Source organism: Phascolarctos cinereus, unplaced genomic scaffold, assembly GCF_003287225.1.
Source record: "Phascolarctos cinereus isolate Bilbo 61053 unplaced genomic scaffold, phaCin_HiC Scaffold_4;HRSCAF=312, whole genome shotgun sequence".
Lineage (NCBI taxonomy): Eukaryota > Metazoa > Chordata > Mammalia > Diprotodontia > Phascolarctidae > Phascolarctos > Phascolarctos cinereus.
The window spans coordinates 596,281,348-596,304,283 of NW_027555847.1; the positions used below are offsets into that span (position 1 = coordinate 596,281,348).

The 22,936-nt window shown below is 42.9% G+C and overlaps 1 protein-coding gene across 1 annotated transcript; it reads right to left on the reverse strand.

Annotated features, from left to right (window-relative positions):
- Positions 1 to 1,155: 1,155 nt before the first annotated feature.
- On the reverse strand, positions 1,156 to 8,964 carry KLF10 (KLF transcription factor 10). Its single transcript, XM_020969610.2, has 4 exons — positions 8,473 to 8,964; positions 4,307 to 4,546; positions 3,267 to 4,191; positions 1,156 to 2,834 (listed from the first exon to the last, which is right to left on the reverse strand). Exons 1-4 carry the CDS (start codon positions 8,506 to 8,508, stop codon positions 2,575 to 2,577), a joined length of 1,461 nt encoding a protein of 486 aa, XP_020825269.1. The 5' UTR covers positions 8,509 to 8,964; the 3' UTR covers positions 1,156 to 2,574.
- Between the last annotated feature and the right edge of the window lie 13,972 nt (positions 8,965 to 22,936).

Sequence of the window (22,936 nt, forward strand, 5' to 3'; positions counted from 1 at the left end):
AACAAAAAAAACGAGGGCAGGGTCACAAACACCAGAGAGGTCTAAGTATCCTTAGTTCTCTTAAAAGTGATTATCAAATGTCAAACATGGCAAAGATCAATGATGTTGAGGACAAGAGGCCATTGGATTTGGCAATTAAGAGACTGGATTGCAGAAGTTGAGGTAAAAGAAGCATAGGCAGTTTTTTCTAGAAGTTGGCCTGTGAGAGGAGATACATGAAGGAGCGCTGAATGGTTTTAAAGACAGGGGAGACATGGCCAAGTTTACAGCAACAAGGAAAATGCCAGGAAATAGTGAAAATTAGGTGAGGATACTCAAGAATGCAAGGCTTGGTGCAATGCCTTGGCTAGGAGGGCTTTTTCAGAGACTGCAGGAGGTAAGATGTCAAGTGATTTTGAGATGTTAAATGGGAAGAAGGGGGCTCATAAATTCATTAAGGTCTGAGGTAAGGTCCTGGGAGGTGGGGTGAAGGTTAGTGATAGGCTTTAGGAGGAAAAGTGTTTCCTTTTTTTTTTTTTCCACTCTATGAAGATTCAATTCAAAGGATCTTCCAAAAATAGGGTGTGTCCAATGGGAGGGGGAGCCAGGGGGTGATTTACTTGTCACTGAAGTCAAAACAGCTGAGAATAATTAAACATTTGTCCTTCATGATAGGATTCAGCTTTGGGTAGAAGTATTACTCTACAATTCTACAACTATCTAGTATTCAAAAGGACTCATGAAATAGAAAGGCCAGTAGAATATAAACTCACTGTGTGCAGTGATTGCTTTCATTCCTCATATCCCTACAACCTGGCCAAGTGCCAACATATAGTTTAAGTGCTTAATATGTATTTGTTGAGTTGAAAGGTCATACATATATTTGAAACAAATATACATTAACTGTATCTGTGTTTTCAGAATTTATTTTATTGCTCCCTTTGGGCAAGTTCCTATCTTGCCCCAACACCAACTCTATTCACACAGTCTCACCTATGTATACAGAGACACCTTTTCAAATCCAAGTGGCTTAAGCATACTAATGATACAGTAAATCATTCATGCAATTCCAAATGTGAAAGTGGGTCACTCAGAGAAGTCGGATTCACAATGATTTGATAGTGTTGGAGAAATCAGGAGCTTAGAGGAATGCTTTAAGCAAACCAGTCAACAGTCTGTATAGCAAAGGAAATTATTTATTGTAAACAAGTATAAAGTACAACATAAGAAATATTGTGCAAATCTTAAAGTAGTCACAAGAATGTTTTTGACATTACAACGAAACTTTATATAATGTTTCCCTTAGGGCCAAGTTTTGAAATCGTATATCAAGAAAAAATTTGAAGAGGTAATATTGCTTTTTGGCCTTTACCTGAATGTTTAAAAACTAAACGTGATAACACAGAAAAATGTTAAATGAAGGAACAATATAATGAAAATTTCATTGTATATGCCAAACAGTTCACTTTGCTCTACTGTGCATAACATCCACGATACAACAGGATATAATAGAAATACTGTTAATGAAAGTTATGTACTAATTATTCCCACCTCCCCTCTACCCTAAAAATTCCTAAAATGGGACAAACTTTGCTATTGTCCTTTTGTGAAACTAAAAAAACAATAAAACCCCCCACTAACTTTCTAGCTCAATACAGCACACATTATATCCTTATCACATAAGAATATTTTACCTATAATAAAACCATCTTTCAAAGAGTAACTTACTCTTGATGTCCCTTCTTAAAACTGTAAGATTTTTTAATCGTCAGATATTTTTAAACTAAGTGCAGTGTATCTCAGAGTTTATAGAAAACACATTGGTATACAATTTTTCAAATCTATACCAGAAACTGCAGGCAAATTAAAAGTTTAAAGCACCATGAGATGCTCAAATAGTCATGTTTTAACTTTGTGACTGAAAACAAAAAAGTAAAAAAAAGTGGAGCTATACATTAAAGCAATTAAATTTGTGAGGATTCCAATTTTGTTGGTCCTCTCCAGCCACAAATGGCTTGTTTTGCACAATGGACAATTGTGGAAAACTGCCAATACTAGTTAATTGTTGACAACTGCATTCACTAACTATAGAGATAAAGAAACAAGATAATTACTCAGCTAGGAAAAGATGACAATATTTGTATTAATTAATGCAAACCAACATTACATGTCTACTTCAGTACCATGCTTCTTTCCTGTCCATACTCTCTTGAAACCACAAAGTATTATTAAAAGGATCCCACTGAAAGTTGGTCTCAAGTAAGAGCAAATGTGCTAACAAATTATGCACACCAAATCAAAACCTGTGCTGCCTGTTTTCTCCTGATCTGAAACCTTCAAAAGTATTAAAGACTGTTCTTCTTCACGTGCAATGAAATCTGCCATTCTGTTAGTGACTGGCCCCCTTTTCTGCCTGTTATCTCTGCTTCTTGTCATCTCTAATCCAGAGTGGGCCTTTGCCCCAGAAGCCACTGCAGCCCCACCCCCAGTGGGCACCAAAGCATCCTGGAACCCGAGTGGAAGCACTTTTACATCATTGCTGATTGTGCCCTGTGACCAACGTTAGTTCCAATGTTGTCTTCAGGTACTATTACTTCACTGTGTGGTAGCAGGTGTTGGGGGGGAAGCAATGTCATTTAACTTGCTCACTTCCATCTGCCAGTTTGGGAGCTTCTTAGCTGACAAATGGCGACGGGCATGTTTGGTCAAATGGTCACTCCTCATAAACCGCCGATCACACATTGGACAAGCAAACTTCTTCTCGCCTGTGTGTGTTCTTCGATGTCGAGACAGTTCATCTGATCGGGCAAACTTCCTCTCACAGCCTTTCCAGCTACAGCTAAAAGGCTTTTCTCCTGAAATAAAGACAGACAAACTATAAGAAGAAACCGGAGCAGTGAATTAATGTAGCCTGTATTTTTTTCGTATTATCTATTAAATCTGCTGGTGTAGTAAAATACTCCATAATGAGGCTGAATGCTTTTTAAGCCACTCAAAAAGGAATGCTATCAATAATATTACTCATACTGAGCTTCTGGATTACCTAATCACATCACATATGCCATGTAAAATTGCTAGCTACTGCTTACACACAAGTGGCCTCAGGCTTAGATACCAGCTTTTCAAATCATGTCTATAGTTCAAAGGTAAAATTTTCTGTAGACTCTTGCTATGCTTTCAATACTATTAATACCATTACAATATGGCACAAATGTACCTGTCAACAGTCAACAGTACCATAACTAAAAATCTTTGTCTAATCACCCAAGACACAAAATGACCAATACCTGTATGTGTTCTCATGTGGGCTTTTAAGTGAGAACTTTTAAAATAAGTCTTTCCACATCCTGGATGACTGCAAATGTGACTTCTTATTCTCAATGAGTCAATCTGCGCTGTGACTTTTGTGGTAGAAGGGGCAAAGCCTGGAGCAGGAGCAATGGGAGATAGTCTGGTACCATTTGGGCTCATCACTGGAGGTTTGGGGTTCTGGACCACAGACTGTGGCACGACAAACATGACAGCACCTTTAGGGACTTGGGTTCCCATGAACACCACAGGCTGGCAAAGGGCTGGCTGTTGGCTAGGTGGAGTGTTGGGGACAACTGCTGTTACAACAGGGTTGTTTGTAGGGAGGGGGACCATCTGCGGAACCATCTGGCAAATGACTGGCACGGGTGGAACGCCACTTGCTGATGCTGCACGTGGAGAGACCAACACTGACTTTTGTTTTGGGGAGACTGGAAGTAGCTGAGGATTACAGATGACAGTCTCTGAAGAAGGCACTGAAAAGTCATTAAGAGCAGCACCTGCTTTTTCTTCCACAGGTGTCACTGTGCTGCTTTCACATTTGGATCTGTTTGGTGACACAGCTGCACACGGTACGTTTTTCCTTGTCGTCTCCACACTTAGGTGAGTTCTTCTTTTAAAAACATTGTCCTGATATTTCAGCATACTGGCTGCTTTCATTGGGCAGGTTCTGTGATTGCACAATTGGGCATCAGCTGTATGACGAATTACACTTGTGGCCTGAGCTTTCAAAGGTCTTGGTGCTGGTAACTGGCCTTTATCATTCTCTTTAAAATCGACTGTACCAAGAGGCTTTGAAGTGTCAGCAAATGATTTGAAGTGCCCAGTAGATGGCGCTGGCACCACTGAATTGGGTATTTGGGATGCTTCAAAGTCAGATGGACTGTAGGGTGGAGTCAAACACTAAAGAGAAAGAAAAATATAAATGTTACAAGAAAAATCTGGGAGTGTGGTTAATTCTGTTAACAGTGCTATAAACATTCAGCCACAAGCATTAACGTTAAAAAGGGTAACTTACAAATGCTGGTATGGTATGGAAATCGGCTGTACCAGGTAGCAGGCTCTCTTCAGTTTCTTCTGACACATCCGATGCTGGTGTGATTGGTCTAATTTCGGTGTATTTCTTGAAATCAGACTTCCAACTGCAGCTCATGGACATAAGTGCTTCTACAGCCTCAAAATCACTTTTCTCTGTAGTATTGTTCCAGAAACATCTACCTTCTTTTGGTTTTTCAAAAATCATTTCTATTCTTTCTGTCTGCAAAAAAAAAAAGAAATCATTATCTTTTAACAACTACACAGTAAAACAAATTATAGAGCTTAACTTACAAAAACACTTGAGTGACTCAAACACCACTTGATGTTAAAAAACAAAGCTATTTTTTTCTTTCCCTCCACATTATGAGGTAAAGACAAAAATGAAACTGCTGCTGTTCTTCAGTAGACTGAAAATTGATGTTGGTAACAACAAAAAAACCATATTACTCAGATATTTAGGCCTAAATATTAACTAATATAATGTTCAGGAAACAAAATTTCCATGTGTTAACTACACTTGTAAATCAAGAGATGTATCTGAAACCAAATGACTCACTAACTACTAAATGGCCTTGGACAAAATAGTTTAGGGTACATGCATGATATTAAGTTCCCCTTTTGCAAAAAGTTATTTGTATGGCTGCAAAATTTCTGTGAGCTCTCTTCTGTAACGTGAATTTCTGATAGAAAAAAAATTGCCATCTTTTTTCTTACAGAAGCAGTGGGGTATAAATAATTGGAACAAGCACTGAGGCTTCAAGAGACCTAGGTTCTAATTCTGACTCACAAATTCATTACACAACACTGGAATAAGTCACTCTGGGCTTCAGTTTCCTTATCTAAAATAGAGAGATTGAACTACATCAGGAGTTTTTACCCTGGGGTTTACAAACTTGAATTTTTATAACTACATTCCAACAGAACTCTTTCCCTTTGAATTCTTATGAATTTTATTTGATAGGCATTTAAAAACATTATGTTAAGAAAGGGATTCATGACACAAAAAAAGGTTAACAAATCATGAAGACTAGATGATCTCCAAAGTTTTTGCCCTTTTTACATGTGGTAAAGGAGGTCAAATGTAATGTTCAGAAAATTCCAAGCTTCATGTTAGCTCATATTATTTTATTTTTGCACACCTGCAACCTTTTACTTTTATGGATCATAAGTAACAACTAAGCATTACAACATATAAACTGAATAATCAGCCTCTAAAAAACTGAAAGCTTGTCTTTCATACCTCAAATAGCTAGAGTAGCTTTTCAGGTTTGGTTGGTTTTAAATACAAGTTGATTGCTTTATATTTTTTGTAATTATGTAAGCTTCTGACTTTAAAACTTTTATAGAAATTTTTATCAGTACTGTTGAAGATGTCATGTATGTCACAAGATTTATAAAGAATAAATCATCGAAATCTCTCTGAAAATATTAAGTTTTAATAGCTTCAAACTATACTAAGTAAGACTTTTGGAACATCTTACATATACCATTTGCATACTAATATACCATTACTGTATTTCCTTGCACATGGAGAAATTGAGTTGGGGGACCTAAGGGATTTCCCCTACGTGGAAAAACAGTTGTGTTTCTTCCAAGCTGAAGCACGGTGTTGGAGATAGTTTAACTAGTAATTAGTTAAAAGAAAAAGAAAAATACCCTACAAGACAGGATGGCTGAAACGGTACTAGTGTCATTGCATCTGTTTCTCTAAGGGGAAAATACACGTCTGTAAACCCTCAGCAACCCTCGGGAGGGGGAGAACGGATGGACCGAAAACATCAAGCAGAGAAGCTCCAGAGGCAGGGACTCCAGAGCCAGCCGAGGGGGAAAGGAAAAGGAACAGGGAGGGGAGAGGAAAGGGAGTGGGGAGCGGGGCAGGAAAGGGAAGCAGGGGAGGCTCAGGGCGGGGGAGGCAGACGGAGTGAGGAGAATGAAAGATGGATGGTAGACAGCGGGGGAGATCCTCTCGGGAGAGAACAACCAGAGGGGGCCGCCCTAACCTCAAAGAGGCTCGAGGGTGATTCAGGGCGGAACATTCCTCACCGCTCGCACGTCCCCGCATCCCTCCTCTGCCATTGGTCCGTCAAGACCGGCGGCGTGGATAGGGATTGGCTGTCTCTAGGAAGGGGGCGGGGAGAGACATGAAGAGGGGGTTGGGGCTAGAGGCATGTGAACAAAGCGTGATCACCGGCTGCTCCCGGGCTGGCAGGAAACGTGAACTGGGAATTGCCGCGCGTTCACCTTTCACCTACTTCCTGAGACCGCAGGGGCCCAGCCCGCCCCCGCGTCAGGGCGGGAGAGGGAGGACAGGACTGAAGGGGGCCGTCAACTGCACAGTAGTCCAATCCGGAGGACAGGGGGTGGGGAGGGTGGCGGGGAGAGAACCGCGCTGCACCCTCCTACCCCCCCCCGCCTAGGAGAAGGAGACTCCCCCGCCTCTTGATGCCTCCAGCCAGCCGCAGTTCCCTTAGGAACCGACAGAGGGGCTGGGCCTCACTCCCCGCCTCAACAGGCGCGGGCTGGGTCACCCGGGGACGAGGAGCCCTTCTATTCCCTCCCTCTCCAGCCCCCACTATCTCGCACGGCCAGGGAGGGGCCAGAGCCGCCGCCGCGGAAACCATTCCCCTCCACTTTCTAGCCGCCAGTCGGGGGACCCGACTCGCCTCGGCCCCGCCCCCCGGCCCGAGCGCTGACCCCGAGGCCCCCACGCCCAGCCTGGCTGCTCGCAGATAAGAGGCCGGGCGCTGCTCCGCCCCCGCCCAGACCGGCGTGGCTGGGCCTGGGCAGTACAGAGCCCAGCCGCCGCCGCCCCCGCCCCCCTCCCTCCTCCCTCCTCCTCCTCCTCTGACAGAGTTCCCCGCCCCGGGAACCTCAGACCACCTCGTAGCCCTCATCAGACGCCCCGAGGCTCCCCCTCCCCCTCCTCCCCTCGATTTCCGGGAGGCGCAGCCCCCGCCACTCCTCCTGACATGATTTCCCAGACGGGCGGCCCCCAGAGATGTTCCACCTCCCAGACTGAGCAGAGCTCAGCCCCCACGCGGCGCGTCTCCCTACCGCCCACGGCCCCTCCTTTTCCATCTGATCCCCTATCTCGTCCCACCTACGACCCTTTTTCTTGTCCTCCGGCACCCCGTGGGGCAGCAGCCCACTCCCCTATCTTTGGACAGCCCGCTGGGGGCAGCTCCCTTCCTTCTCCCTCTCATTCCCAGAGTGCGCTCCGAGCACCCCATCCTCCGCTACAGCAACTCCCGCCCCCACTTGTCTTCAGCTCTAAATGTCCTGCAACAATCCCCTTCCCGCTCGTCATCCGCCTCCTCGGTCCAGCCGCCCCCTCCTCTTATTTCCCCAATCTCATTCTTTAGCCCTCTCTTCCTCATATGCCCCAGTAGGACGCCCCCCAACTTCACTCGTATACAGCCTTACACCTTCCCCCAAAACTGCAAGCCCCCCACCTCCTGTTTTAATACCACCTCCCCAGATGCCCTTAACTCGGGCCCCCTTCCACCCAGATCTACCACCACCACCCCGGTCAGTGCACCTGTCCCTGACTCTTATGGGTCAGTAACTGGGAACCCCTCCCCATTCCCCACTCCCCCTTTACTCAACGTCCCTGACTGTGGGCAGCCACCTCCCCTCCTCACCCTTTCTGTCCCCATCCTTCCCGCTCTTCTCTCATTCCTGCCCCCGATTTCCCTGCACCCCTATCCTTTCTTTTCATCCCTCCTGCCTTTTCAGTTATATACTCCGCAGCCCCCAAATCTTCCCCTCCTGGTCAAATGCCAGCCCAGTAAGCGGCTCCCTCCACCCCCCCGCCCCGTCTCACTCCCCGATGTCCTGGCCCTGCAGCCCCCTCCCCTTCTTCTGTCCATCCTTAATCAGAGCTACCTGCCCCAGAGTCCCAATGCCTCTCTTCGTGCATTTGTATCCTATAGACCCTTCCTCTCCTCGGACGCCCCCGGTCGGTCCCCCACGTCCTCTCAGTCTAGTGAGCCAAGAGGCGAGATGGCAACTCCCCACCCCAGGACTCCCACAGCTCCTCCGTTCAGACGTGCCAGAAGTGAGGGGTTCGGGGGGGTTGTAGCCCTTTGGATACTCTGGGGAAATGGTAACTGCAGAGAAGGGCAGGGAGATCCTCAGAAGACTCACCGAAGGCTGCTGGAGGGAAGACCCAAAGTTGAGCATGGCTGGCTAATGACCGGCTAACAGAGACACGCGTTGCCGCTCCCGCCGCTACAGCGTTCCTCGCCGTCTGTCCACCCCCCCATTCAGGTAGCCGCTCAGCCTTCCTAGCGCCGCGGGAGGGGGAGAGGGCGGAGCCTGCGTTGGCCCAATCAGCTGCAAAGGTGTGTGAGGCACCGACCAATGGGCTCTGGGGACCACGCGTGATCAGCGGCTGCCCGGCAGCGTGAAGCCAGTGTCAGTAGAGCGTGTACACAATCCCGGGCAGCGTGTTCCCTCGGCTCTACCCTGGGGGACTCCCAGCAGTCGCCGTGGATGACTTGGTGTCACCCTCTCCACCGTCCCTTGCCCCTCATTCTGTCTCTTCTCTGTCTTCCTTCCCTTCTAGGTGTCTTAGGGGAACGCTGCCAGGGTGAGGCTTTCACTGGAGAGGAGGATTAACCCGGTTGCGGCGGGCTGCTGGAGAGCACGTGGGTGGGGAGAAGGAATTCCCCAGTTCGGGCCTCGCCACCCCCACCTCCCAGCTTGGCAGGCCGGCCCAGTCAGTGCGCCCGGGGCCGTCCGCCTCTGTCCTCCACCCCGCCCCTGCCCGCTCCCGGCTCCCGGCTCCCCACCGTCCCTGGCCACGCCTGTGTCGGGTGGGCCGGGAGGGGTGTGGGGGGTGCAGGGAGGCGGCTTCTTGGCTGGGCTGGCGGCTAGCGGGCTGTGGTGGTTGCTGCAGCCGAGGGGGCCGGAGCCAAGTGATTTGCATTTAGAGGCGCCTTTATTCTCCATTAGTGGAGAAGCTGGGGAGAAACCAGATCCTACTGATTTCGTTAGTTTCATTTAAAAAGCATTTCCTACTTGCAGAGTTCTGTTCCTTCTCGCTGAGGAGGAGGGAAGGAAGGAGTCTGGGGAGTGTCAGTGTCTCGGGGTCGGCACATACCTGGCTCCTTTTCCCGTGCACGTGAACCTGGACTGACCCCTCTATCTACCTCTTCCAGCAAAAGAGGGGTCGCGGGCGTTGTCCTCTGACGAGAGGAGAAAGGAGATCTTTAACACTCTCAAGAGTCGTTAGAGATTGAATCGTGGATGCAATGAGCTAGGCTACTGGAGAATTAATAACTAGATTTTAGCTTTTTAAATATCATGGAGTATAGGCGTCTGGCGGGAAACATCTCGCCATTTTTGTAGGCAGAGAAATCAGTTCACTGTTGAACCAAGTTTTAAGTAATAACGCTCCTCTCCCCGATATTTTAAGACCTAAGTACATATTCTTGCGTTGTAAACTTACGTTCCAGTCCAGCGAGCTAACTTCCAGAGCACCCAAGGTCGCCAGAGATGCCCTAGCTATGAACCTGAATTGTCGCTTTTTTTCATAGGTCCTCAAGCCCAGGAGGGAGTGTGTGGTTGGTGGTTATGGCTAATCACATTCTCATATACCTTAATCGGAAGTAACTCCCTGGTAAATTTTACAGCACCCCAGGACAGCCAAATCCCTGCAAGATCCACCTATGTAAAAACTCTACTTTGTCATTGCATTGTCACTTTTCTCCCAAAGAGGTGTCAGACGCACACTTTTGTTGTGAATACGTCCCTGTCATTCTAGTTGCCTGAGCTTATCACAGTGCCCAGCATTTAAGAGGACATTAATAAATGCTAGTTGACTGACTACCTAAGTAGGGTTAATGGTTCCTATGTTGTTCCTAATTGAGTTTTTCCTCACTTTTGCCATTTCTTAAGCTTGTGTTGTCCATCTACTACTGGAACACATTCTGGGACTTGAATCCAATGGTTCTGTTGGAAGTCCAGAAGGGGACACAGACTAGCAGGGCAGTGTTAGAACTACCAAGTTAAGTTTAGTACATACTTTAAAAAAATAAGCTGTAATAGAGATTCATAGTGCCCTACCATCCTTTTTCTGTTTTTTGCATTAAGGAAATGTCTCTTGATGTTTGACAATTTCACAATAGCAACAGAATATTTTAAAATTTTAAACTCATTGTCTAGAATAAGAAAACATTCTATTTCCAGCTCTAAAACTGGCTTAAATTACAGTCTCAGTTTTCTCACCTGTCTGATTTAGAATGCTATGCCTCCTTCCTATCTATCTCAGAGATATAGTAAGAAGAGGAATTGGGATATTTAGAAATTATTTTTAAAATCTAAATAAATTACTTTGAATATAGCAAGCATGCCAGTTTAGGTCAAATATGATAGTAATAAAAATAATATATTTATTCAGTGCTAAAGATGCTCAAGGAATTGTGCAGAGGAAGACTGAATGGGCTCCTATCATTGCCTCTCCTGAATCAGCTGGAGGGTTTCCAGTTAAATTGTGCCAGGCAATTTTTCCTTCCTCCCCCTTCCCTCGTTTCTGTCTGCAGGGTTGTCCCTTATTCCAGGCTTCCTTCCGCTCAGTCTGCCCCATCCTGTTGATATAAGCAGGCTGTGCTAAAGCAGCTCAGCTGGGTTTTAGCACCTGCTGCAGTCAGAGGAAGCACTCTGTCTGTACTAGAAGCAGTATTTCCTGTCAGGGGCTGTTCCATATAGTTGAGTCACATCACAATTTAGCATCAGGTTGTCCTGCAAGACCTAAAGGCAATTACATTCCATGAGAATGCAGTGCCTTCTCCCATGCACCAAAGTATGCTATAGAAATACAGTCTAAGCAGGGGAAACCTGGGGAAGAGTTCATGCTGAGTGGGGAGTGAGAGGAAGGGATAGAGAATTGAAAGAGCAGAAGCAGTGTGGATTCTGAAATATTCAAAAGTATTATAACATATCCAAACTGGAAGTGACCTTCCCCACCTAGATTCAGAGAAAAAGAGAAGAGGTAAAAATTGGCTGCTTCTAATATTGTCCTTGGAGAACACCGTGGTTTGGGATAGACTGAGGAGATAATCTTTACCCCAAGTGTTTCCATTTATCTGGACTAATGGTCACTTCATTGCTGGGTATGAAAATTATTTATCTGAGACACAAAGCAAAAGAAGGCCCTTAGTATTTGGTGGACAGTATTTAAAAGAGATGTACCTTCCTTTCCTAAGGAGGGTAGATCTTTAAAGGAGCTAGCTCTAGGCCTGATCTATGGACAGGTTGCAGCTTCTCCTTAGAACCGATCAGTGGGCCCCGAGGCTTCCTACTTTACCAGTTTCCACACCTGCACTAATCTCTAATCTGTGATTTAAGAGGCTAGGTTTTCAGGACCATCTTGGCCCCTTATTCCTATTTGGTTCTCTAACCCTTATTGTTGTTCTTATTGTTCAGTCATGTCTGACTCTTCATGATCCCATGTCGGTTTTCTTGGCAAAGATACTGGTGCAGTTTGCCATTTCTGTCTCCAGTGGATTAAGGCAAGCTGAGATTAAGTGACTTGCCCAGATTCTCACAGCTAGTGAGTGTCTGAGGCTGGATTTTAACTCAGATCTTCTTGACTTCAGGCCCATTCCTCTATCCACTGAGTGACCTAGCTGCCTCCTCTCTGACTATAGCTGATCCTAATTACCTTTCCTCTTTTCCTCTGCCACTACTATTTCTAGGATTTTAGGGCCCTTGCTTCTGATACCTGCTGCCTCTTTCCTTTAGCATGTCACAGCCATCTTGTGTTTTACACACAGATATTTATATATAAAAGAAAATATAAATTCAGAAATAATGCATGAGGAGTAAGGCAAAAGTCCATATAAAAGAATTCTTCCTAAGCTAACTTGGCTGTACTGAGATTATTCCTCTCTAATACCTTATAGATGAGTCATATCACAGCTTAGAATTAGGTTGTCCAACAAGACCTGAACACAATTTCAAAAAGATAATCCCTTATCTTTTGCTTTTAGGTTATATTCAAAATAAGTGAGTTTGAGAAACAGTTGAGGTCTCTGTGGATTAGGTGTTACTCATATGACAAAATTATCTCCAGATCAAATACAAAATATTGTTTGGCTTTTACAACCTTTTATAACTTAGCACCTTCCTACCTTTCTAGTCTTCTTATATTTTACTCCCTTCCACAACCTAAGATCCATTGTCTCTGACCTCCTTGCTGCTTTTTCTTCATCCATGGCACCACATATCTCCTAGCTCCAAGTGCTTTCGTTGGCTGTCCCCCATGCCTGGAACACTCCCCCTCCTCATGTCTGTTTTCTAGCTTCCTTCAAGTCTCAGCCAAAGCCCTACCTTCTCCAAGAAGGCTTTCCCAGTTTTCCTTAATCTTACTACCTTTCCTCTGAGATTACGTCCAATTTACTCTGCAAAGATCCTGTTTGTAGATAGTTGTTTGCATGTTGTCTTCCCCATTAGCTCCTTGAGAACAGGGACTGTTTTTTTTTTTTAACCCTCCCCTCTTTTTTTTTTTTGTATCTCCAGCACTTAGCACAGTGCCTAGCATATAGTAGGTAGTTAATAAATGCTAGGTGACTGACTGACAAGCCTACTTCTCTGTAAAAAGTTTACTATCCAGTGTGATAGGATGGAATGAATGCTGGATTTGGAGTTTGAAGATATAGGTTGAATTTTAATGCCTGTGACCTTGGACAAGTCACTGAACCTCTCTGGGGTTCAATTTCATCATCTGTAAAACTGAGGGGGTTGGAGCAGATGCTCTTTAACGTCCCTTCCAGGTCTAATATTTTTAAAAGTTGGGTAGGTAATAAGATTCTCCCCCATTTAGTTAACCACCCAACCAAGTTATAACAGATGTCTCACAATCAGAGAAAGAGACTAGTATTCAATGTAAATTAAAATGCCAGAAATATTCACTTGAAGTATGAAAGCCTCTTCAGTTGTATGGTTATATCTTTCAAGGGTTGTGGGAGGGATAACAGATGGTGATACCCACAGAAGGCTAAAAAAAAAAAACCCAACAGAGGAAGGTCTACAGAGTTTAGGCAGATTGTCTAATCCCCATCTCCATTCAAGGTTCAACTCAAATGCTCCCTCCTCCTCAAGACCCTTTCTTAATTCTTCCAGGTAGTACTCATCACTCCTCCCTGAAATTATTTTGTATTTACTTCATATATAGATTGGATTTACTTATTCCTATACATTTTATTTCCCCCTATAGAATGTAAGCTCCTCAAAGTCAGGGACATCTTTGTATCCCTAGTACTTCTCATCTTGTAGGTACCAGTCAGGTAAGGTCAACAAGCATTCATTAAGCAGTTCCGATGTGCCAGGCACTATACTAGGTGCTGGGAATACACAGAAAGGAGAACAGATCCTTGCCCTTAAAGAGCTCACAAGCTAATGGAGAAAATGCAAAACAGCTATGTACATACAAACAAGATAAAGACTGGATAAATTGGATGCAATCCAAGAGGGAAGACACTAGTGTTAAGTGGGACCTGGAAAGTTGTTGGGGTGTGTGTGTGTGTGTGTGTGTGTGTGTCTATACGTGTGTATGTTTTTGTGGAAGGTAAGTTTGAGAACTAAAGCTAGGAGGTGAAGATTAGAGAGAGAATATGAATCTTTGGATGATGTATGGGAGATAAGAGACAGGAAATTTTTTTTTAAAAAGGCAATTGGGGTTAAGTGACTTGCCCAGGATCACACAGCTAGTAAGTGTCAAGTGTTTGGTCTGAGGCCAGATTTGAACTCGGATCCTCCTGACTTCAGGGCTGGTACTCTATGCACTGAGCCAAGAATTTCATAAGATACTAATGGAGGGAATGCCTATATTAATGAGATCCATTAAAGTATCTTTAGAGATGCCTGACTTGTAAATTTATTCATTTCTTAGGCTTCTTTTTTTTAAGTGTTTGAGTTTATTTTGAACAAGTTAGCCTCATTGGCTGATATATGCCAATTAACCCACTGTTAATAACAGCTAGAATGTGATCAATATTAAACTAACATTCAGTGAATAAATATATGAAAAGTCATTTAAGTGTTTACTGAGTGCTAAGTACAGTACTAAGCACTAGGGATCACAAACAAAATCAAAGTCAATTCCTGCCCTCAATGAGCTTCCACTAGAACTGAGTGGTCAGGAAAGGCTGTTTTGGTTTGGAATGGCTGCCAAAAGGAATATCTTGACACCCTTTCCAATAGCTGTAGAAGTATTGATTTGATTAAGGTTCAAATAGGAAGGGAGAGAAGAAGCAGCTATGGAGAGTTAGGAAGGAAGCATAGCCAGCTGACTTTAAGATAGCAAGAGAATACAGTGAAGCCATAGCACCTAGCTTGATATAGTAGGCCACACATGCGATATTCTTGGATTAGGACCTCTAGGCCCTTGGGTGGGATCTGAAGCCTTTTAGGGCTTAAGAATCAAAAAATACAGAGATCTCCTAGTATCATACCACTGCATCCAATAACTAGCCTCCAAAACCCATAAGTTATATTGGCAAAGGGAAGTAAGGGAACATTGAGCATTGTGACCAACCAAGGACTTTATAGGCCTAAAAGAGATCTTAAATCTCACTCGGTGTATCCAAAAGTGAAGAAGGCTACTCTAGGAAGTACAGTTATCCCTTCTACATCAGGGAGGTAAGAGTATGCCCCCCCCTTCTAGAAAATCCTCATAAAATTTTTTGGCCTTCCTCTTGTACCAGAGAAGTCTGAATATTCCTTTTTTCTTTTATGGGATGTTTACAGTACCTTATTGTAAAATTTGGGTTGGTATTATACAATGCTATACGTACATTTCATGCATTTTTGAGTTTCTAAACTTTTTCTGTGTTGTCTGCTGGTAGCCTTCATGTGTCATCTTCGGCTTCTGCAAAACTCCCAAAAAATTCCCATTTAATTTCTTATGCCAACCTGAGATATATCAAAATCACAAAGTTGAGATGTGGAAGGGATAACTAATGGATTCCTTCTTCTTTGGACATCTTCAAAAGCAACAGCTGGATAAGTACTTGTTAGGTAGGTTGTAGATGGGATTCTTTTATCAGGATCAATTGGACTAGATTGGCCACTGAAGTCCCTTCAAACACTGAAATTCTGAGATAGTACAATCCTTTCATTTTGATTTATTGTGTTTTATTTTTTCCTGACTCCAGAGTTGTTTTTTTTTCATGTTTTATTGATACCTTTTTTATAGTTGTTGTTATTCATTATTATGTTATTCATTATTCATTATTCAGTTGTGTCCAACTCTTCAGGTTTTGGGGTTTTCTTGGCAAAGACACTGGAATGGTTTGCCATTTCCTTCTCCAGCTCATTTTACAGATGAGGAAACTGAGGCAAAGGAGTACAGTGACTTGTCCAGGGTCATACAGCTACTAAGTGTCAGGCCAGATTTGAACTCTGGGAGATGAATTTTCCCCACTCCAAGCACAGCATTCTGTCCACTTGGCCACCTAACTGCCCCTTTTTTATAGTTATTTCTCGAGAACTCCCATTGAATCCTTGCTTGTAAGAAAAACAGTTGCACAAAATAAACAAGTCTGACAGCTCCTGTAACAACATTCTGCACCCTTAGTACCCCACATTACTACTAAGAGGAAGCAAGTGTTTCTCTGGGACCAAGGTTATTTAGGGTATATGTGTGACTATCCTGGTGTAGATATCTGTTCTGGGATCTGACCCACCCTGTCTGCAAGAAAAGTGACATTATGACATTGAGAAGAGCAGGAGGAGATCCTGGCTCCTAATGACCCAAGCCTATCTCCAGGTGAATAGAATTTTCCTTATTTACCACACTTCAAAAATTTTAAAGTCTAGGGTTCTAGAGAGTTCGGAATTAAAAGGCACTTTTTCTAATCCAGTCGCAAAAGGGATAATACTTAGCTTCATATCAGCAGTTTAGCTCCCTCCCACCAAAACTGGCTTAGTAAAAGACAACCAGAATAAGGAGTTAACTCATTTATGCTAGTGAAACAATAAACAGAAATCCTGGAGAAAAGTACACAGACTGAATACACCAAAGAATATGAAAGAGTAAATGTGCTCTTCATCTCAAACCTGGAGAAAGAATGATAGCACTGAGGGGAAGTTTTCTTTCAGCAGTCTTGAGGGTTGCAGGCTTTGTCAAGGGATAGCTGGGAGGGCTGGCTTCTTCTACAGGGTTCCAACTCCAAAGGTACCCAAAGCTGTGCTTTGGGAGGGTCACATTGACTCTGGAGGGTGGGGGAGGGAGGGTGTCAGGGGAGTGGCAGCAACAGCAGAGATGACCTCATCAACAGCAGGAGTGGCCTTGATCTAGGAGCCACCGTATTTGAGGTTGTCCAGGCCAAGATCCAGGACTCCAAACTGTAGACAGTTGCTTCCCCAATCAGAACCAGACCCAAAATTGCTGGCAGAACTACCCAGACTTTCAACATTGCCAGGGCACCACAACTGAGAAGGGTAGAGATGTGTCTGTCTGCCTTTGGTACAAATGTGTCTACAAGTCCCTCTGTCCCTTGTAATGGGTGATTGAATAGGATGGCAGAGCAGAAGATACCTTCCCTGGGAAGATCTGAGCTGCTCCCTCTTTCCACTCTCATCCCCACCTCAAAGTCTGGGGCTGGGATCCCTTCTTTCCCTGGGGTCTGAGTGGAAGGAATGTGATTGGTAACTATCTTTGCCCTGGGGTCCTGATTTATGTTAAAGTAAACTGTGATGGAATCTGGAAAAAAATGAAAAACACTTGCTTTACCCTCCACATTGTAGTTCTCAAGTCCTTCTTGAAGTGTTCTTTAATGACCTTTGAAGTCTTTTCTCTCCTCGAAGATATGCAGTGTTGAGGCAGAATATTCATTTTCCCAAGTCAATCAGGAGTCACATCTTCATAGGAAACCCCACCTTCCTTTGGCTGTCCCACAGAAAACCACCCCATGCCTGGCTGCAAGTGTAGGTATATTCTTTTAACACAAGTAATCTGAGTCCCAACCCTTTCATTTTAGAGGTGAATAAGCAGAGACCTTAAGAGGTAAGGTAACTTGCCCAAGGTCACACAGTGAAGTAATAAAGTTGGATCTCCTGGCTTCAAGCCCAGCTTCTTTCCACTATAACATACTAGGTTCTTTCCATCATAAAATTTCAGAATCTTAGGGTTGGAAGGGATACCAGAGGTCACGTCAGCCTTAACAGGAATAACTCCTTCAACATCTCCTACAAGTGACCACCTCTGTCCTCTGCTGGAAGATTTGTAGTGAGGAATAACTTTTGTTACCTCTTATGGAAGCCAATTCTACTTTTGGTTGTTGGGTCCTTTTAGTCATATATAGATCTTCATGACTCCATTGGGAGTTTTCTTGGCAAAGACACTGGAGCGGTTTGCCATTTCCTTCTCCAGCTCATTTTACAGATGAGGAGACTGGGGCAAACAGGGTTAAGTGACTTGCCCAGGGTCACACAGCTAGTTAAGTGTAGTAGATGTAGTGCATAGAGCACTGGGCCTGAAGTCCTGGAGTTCCTCTTCTTGATTTCAAACCTGGCCTCCCTCAGACACTAGCTGTGTGACCCTGGGCAAGTCACTTAACTCTGCTTGCCTCTATTTCCTCATCTGTAAAATGAGCTGGAGAAGGAAATGGCAAACCACCCCAGTGTCTTTGCCAAGAAAACCCCACATGGGATTACCAAAGAATCAGACCTGACTGAAATGACTCAACAGCTGTATTAATAATGACCATCACACAATTCTTTAAGGTTTGCAGAGCATTTTGTGTATGTTAATTGAATGATCCTCACAATGACCCAAAAGGTAGGTGCTCTTATTTATCCCCATTTTATAGATAAGGAAACTGAGGCTGAGGGAGGTAAAATAACTTGCCTGGGGTTACACAGTTAGTATCTGAGGCAGGATTTGAACTCAAGTCTTCCTGACTCTAAGTCCTGCTCTCTATCCACTGCACTGTATGCTGAGATCTATCTCTTTATAGCTGTCACTTATGACTCCCTCTCTAATGATTCTCTGTGCATCTGCCAAATTAATTTCCCTAAAATACAGGTGCAATTTTGATATTCCTGTACTCAAAAATCTTTATGAACATCATTCTACCTATACGATAAAATACAACATTTCCACCTTGGTATTTTAAGCCCTATACAGTATGACAAACCTAACTTTCCATTGTTATTCCATATTCTTCTTCTTCATGCATTTTCCATGCTAGTCAAATTGGACAGTTAGTTATTCACCATATACAACATTTCCATCTCCTCCACGCTTTCAAAGATAGTTCCCCATATCTGAATTGAACATCCTTTTAATCTCTGTTTCTTAGAATTCCTATCTTATCTTTCTTCAAAGTACAACTTGGGTGCCTTGTCACAGTTTTATGAGTATAATTGAACTTAATAGCTGCTTAAAAGGTATTTGTTGAATAGACTTGAATTGAGTCAACCATCATCAATGTTATTAAAGTAGCAGTGAGTAACTAGGAGAAGGCAAGAAATATGTATAGTGATCATAGGGGCTAACCTTTTCCTGGAATTTTACACCTTGTCAGGGGGGAAAAAAAAGCCTTCTCAGTGGGCCACAAGGATCCATTTGGCATTTGGACATAGCATTAAATGAATGTATCATATCCTCTATTCTGTTCCACAATGTTTTGTTAGTGATTCCCTCATAGCTACTAACTTTTCCATCCCACTCATAAATTACCTTGAATTAACTTTGTATTTGCTTATCTGGAGAGCCAGATAACTGTGACTGAGCCCACAGGGTCTGGAACACTTTCTCCTTCCTTTGTTGTATGCAGACATTGTGGTTTGTGGTCTGGGTCCAATGCTTGGGGAGGGCAGAGGCTGCCTCTACTGTGAAAGAGGCTCTATTTCTTAAACTGATAAACTTGATAGCAAACCCCAAGCCTAGCATCCCAAATGGAACCATGCTAATTTAGTAAAAGTTATGGCCTGTGAGTCAAGGGTTTTCCTATTAACAAGGAAGTAAAAAGGTACTCAATTTGTAAAAATAAAGTGGGAATCGGACCGCTAGTTTATTCTTACATGGAAATACTAAACATGGAAGAATCACAGCACACTTTAATAGAATTAACAGGCACCAATAGTTTAACTTAAAACTATGTTTGCTAAAATGTAAGCCTCGTTAGAACATAAGGCAATTTGTCAAGACTGCTAATCAGACACTTTACATTTCACCTAGACACTGCGCTGTCCAGTCACTCCTGACACTTGGGGCCAGTGCCTGCCCAGCACTTAGTACAGTGCCTGGCACGCATTAGGTGCTTAATAAATGCTAGTTGACTGCAGAGATAGGAAATGGAATGCCGCAACTAAGGAATAGTAAAAAGGCCAAATTACTTGAATGATAGAAAGCAGAAAGAAGCTTAGTAATAAGGTTGGAAAGGTAGGTGGGGGCCAGGTTTTGAAAAGGGCTTTAAATGACAGAGTAGTTTATGTTTACTCCTAGGGTTAAAAGGGGCCACCAGAATTTATTGTCAGGGCATGTCATGATTAGACCTGGGTTTTGGAAAATCAGTTTGAGCAGCTGTGTGGTAGATGGAATAACTTGCTGACTGAATGATGTCCTCTTTGTAGCCCCACCAGGGTTAATCCTTGTTCTCTGTGCTTGGCAAATGCTAAATAAATGCTTGTTGGAATTCAAGGTAAATGTGTTTGTGTATTTGTTGGGGGAGGGTGGAGATGAAGTTTCCCTTCTCAGCTCAGGTGAGTTTCATTTCTCCAAGTCATATCTATAAATTCAAATTTGTCTTCTTGCAGTAGGCCCTCTAGTTTCCTTTGTTTGTTGCCTAAACTTTAAATATTTTATGTAGACTTTTTAGGCCAATGGCTTTACTACTCTTGGAATTTTTTCCCTCCTGTGAATTTCTGGGCATCTCAACTACTATTTTCTTTCTTTCTTTGCAGCTACTCTCCATAGTAGCTACAAGACCAGATGTAGATTGTCATCTTTCTTCCCCATCCTTTTTTTTGTTGTTGTTATTGAGACAATCGGGGTTAAATGACTTGCCCAGGGTCACACAGTAAGTGTCTGAAGCCAAATTTGAACTCAGGTCCTCAACTCCAGAGCCAGTGCTCTATCCACTTTGCCACCTAGCTGCCCCTTTCCCCATTCTTTTTAGTTTAAAACCTTTTAAATTAGATTTGCAACTCACCTGGCAAATATACTCTTGCCAGACTTTGTTAGGTCTATTTCATCTCTTAGCAGGAAATCTATCATCCCTGTATTTTAAGCCATAGTCCAGAAATCCAAATTCCATTCTCAAACATCACCTTCTTATCCAGCTGTTCACTTCCCAAATTCATTTCTCCCCCTGTTCTGCATCCATTTCCTTTAATGGACAACAGTGAAAAAACAAAACAAAACACAATTTCTCTTCCTCCCTGCCCCAAAGTAGTCTTCAATTTCTGCCCAAAGCTTTGTCATTGTTGACAATACTTTTTTTAGGTTCCTTCTGGAAGTGTCATTAGTGTCCATGTGAATCACCCAAAGTGAATAGCTGTTGTCTGTTCTATTTTGACATGGGATATATTTCATGAGAATGGCAAACACCTTTTGCTGGCATATGTCTCCCTGTTTTATGCCTTGTTTGATATTAATAAGCAGAAGGTTATTGAACTAAGCCTTCTTTGTTACTTGTCTTTCAGGGAATCATGTATGGTTTTGACTTACGCATGGGAGATGCTTTGTTGAAAGAGAACCTTTGAAGTGGCATTTTGCCACTTCAGCTAGGTGGTCCAGTGGTTAAGAGTATTGGGCCTGGAGTCAGGATGACCTGAATTCAAATCTGGCCTCTGCTACTAACTGTGTGACCCTGGCTTGTCTACCTCAGTTTCCTCAACTGTAAAATGGGGATAGTAACAGCACTTATTGCCCAGGGTTGTCATGAGGATCAAATGAGGTAAAGCACTTAGCACAGTGGTTAATATGTAGTAGGTGCTCACTAAAATCTTGTTTCCTTCTCTTCCTCCTCTTTTAACAAATGTTAATTGTCTTCACAGAGAAGTGATGAACTCAAGGTGAAGAATGTGGTATAGATTTTCAGACATGATCAATGTAGGGATTTGTTTTACCTGACCATGCATATCAAATAAAAGGATGTTATTTTTCTTTCTTTTAATTGGGGGGATGAGAAGGGAAGGTTTAGTGATGGGGTTATCAAAATGAATGAAAAAAGAAAAAAAAAGTAAAAAGTTATTGATGCATTTTTAATTAAACTTTTTTTTTTAAAAGCATTTAGTTTCTTTCTCACCTTCCCATGCACTGAAAAAAGAACGATAAAGACCTTATAATATGTATCCATAGTCGAGCAAAACAACTTTCATATTGGGGAATTCCTATATTTCTATTTGGCTGTCTCCAAAAATGTGGATCTCATTCTGCATATTGAGTCCATCACCTCTCTATCAGGAGGTAGGGAGCATTCTTTATGAGTGATCCTCTGGAATCACAGTTGAATATTGGGCTAACAAAAGTTCATTGGAGGATCTTTTAGACTCTCCTAGAAGAGAAAAAAAAAGTTATTAGGAAACACAGACAAGCAGGACAGTTTTGAAAATAACATATTGAACATAGTTTATGTATAAAAAATGAGTTGTTTACAGATTTTCAGCTTCATGCAAAAAAAGAAATGCAGAGATGCATGAAAAGTCTTATATGAACTGATATAGAGTGGAATTAGTTGAACCAAGAAAACAGTATACACAATTACAACATTGTAAATGAACAGCACAGCAAGACTGTTATGTAATCAAATTAATCAAATGTAGCCCTAAAGAAGAGAGAAAAACTGTACTTGGTGCCTTTGGGGGTGGGAGGAGTGTCACTGTGGGTATGGACTATGGTATATCCTGTCGGACTCCATGATGTTTTGCTTCATTTTGCTACACTGCTTTTCCTCACTCTCCTTTTTATTCTGTTTCTCTTCTATCTGTTTCTCCTGTGTTACTCATGCCTTGTGAACTCGAACATAAGTTCTTTGAGGACAGGAGTGTCATCATAATTATTATCGTTGGGAGATTTGGAGGCAATGCAATATAATGGAAAGAGTGCTGGATCTGCCTTCAGAAAGTCTGGATTCAAATTTTGACTCTCTGAATCACTCTTCACTTTTTTCTCTCCACAAAAATATGGCTGTAGATGATCTCTGAGGTTTCTTTTAGTTGTAAAGTCATGATCCTAAGATTGATTAACAAGTCCTCTTTGCCCTGAGAAATCAAAAAAATGGAAAACAGCAGAGCCCAGGGTTTGTGGAAGGTACACATTATAACACGGTGGACTTGTGTTGCTTTTAACCCTTTCTTTACTCAGAGGATGTGTAGCCAATATCAATAGGATTTAGAGCTGGGAGGTACTTGAGAAAATATCTAGTTCAACTCTTTTATTTTTCATGCATTGAAAATCCTATAGCCAAAGGCAATAAGAAAGGTTTATGATAGATACTATCTGGATTTGCTTCACTTTAAGGTGATGCTTCTTGGGCCACAGAAGAAATGAAAATGCCAAGTGATGACTAAGGCTAATCTCTCTATTAATGGTTGATTACAGTCAACCATTTTCTGGTAACTCTTCTACCCATTCCTACGGTGTTTGTTGCAGTTT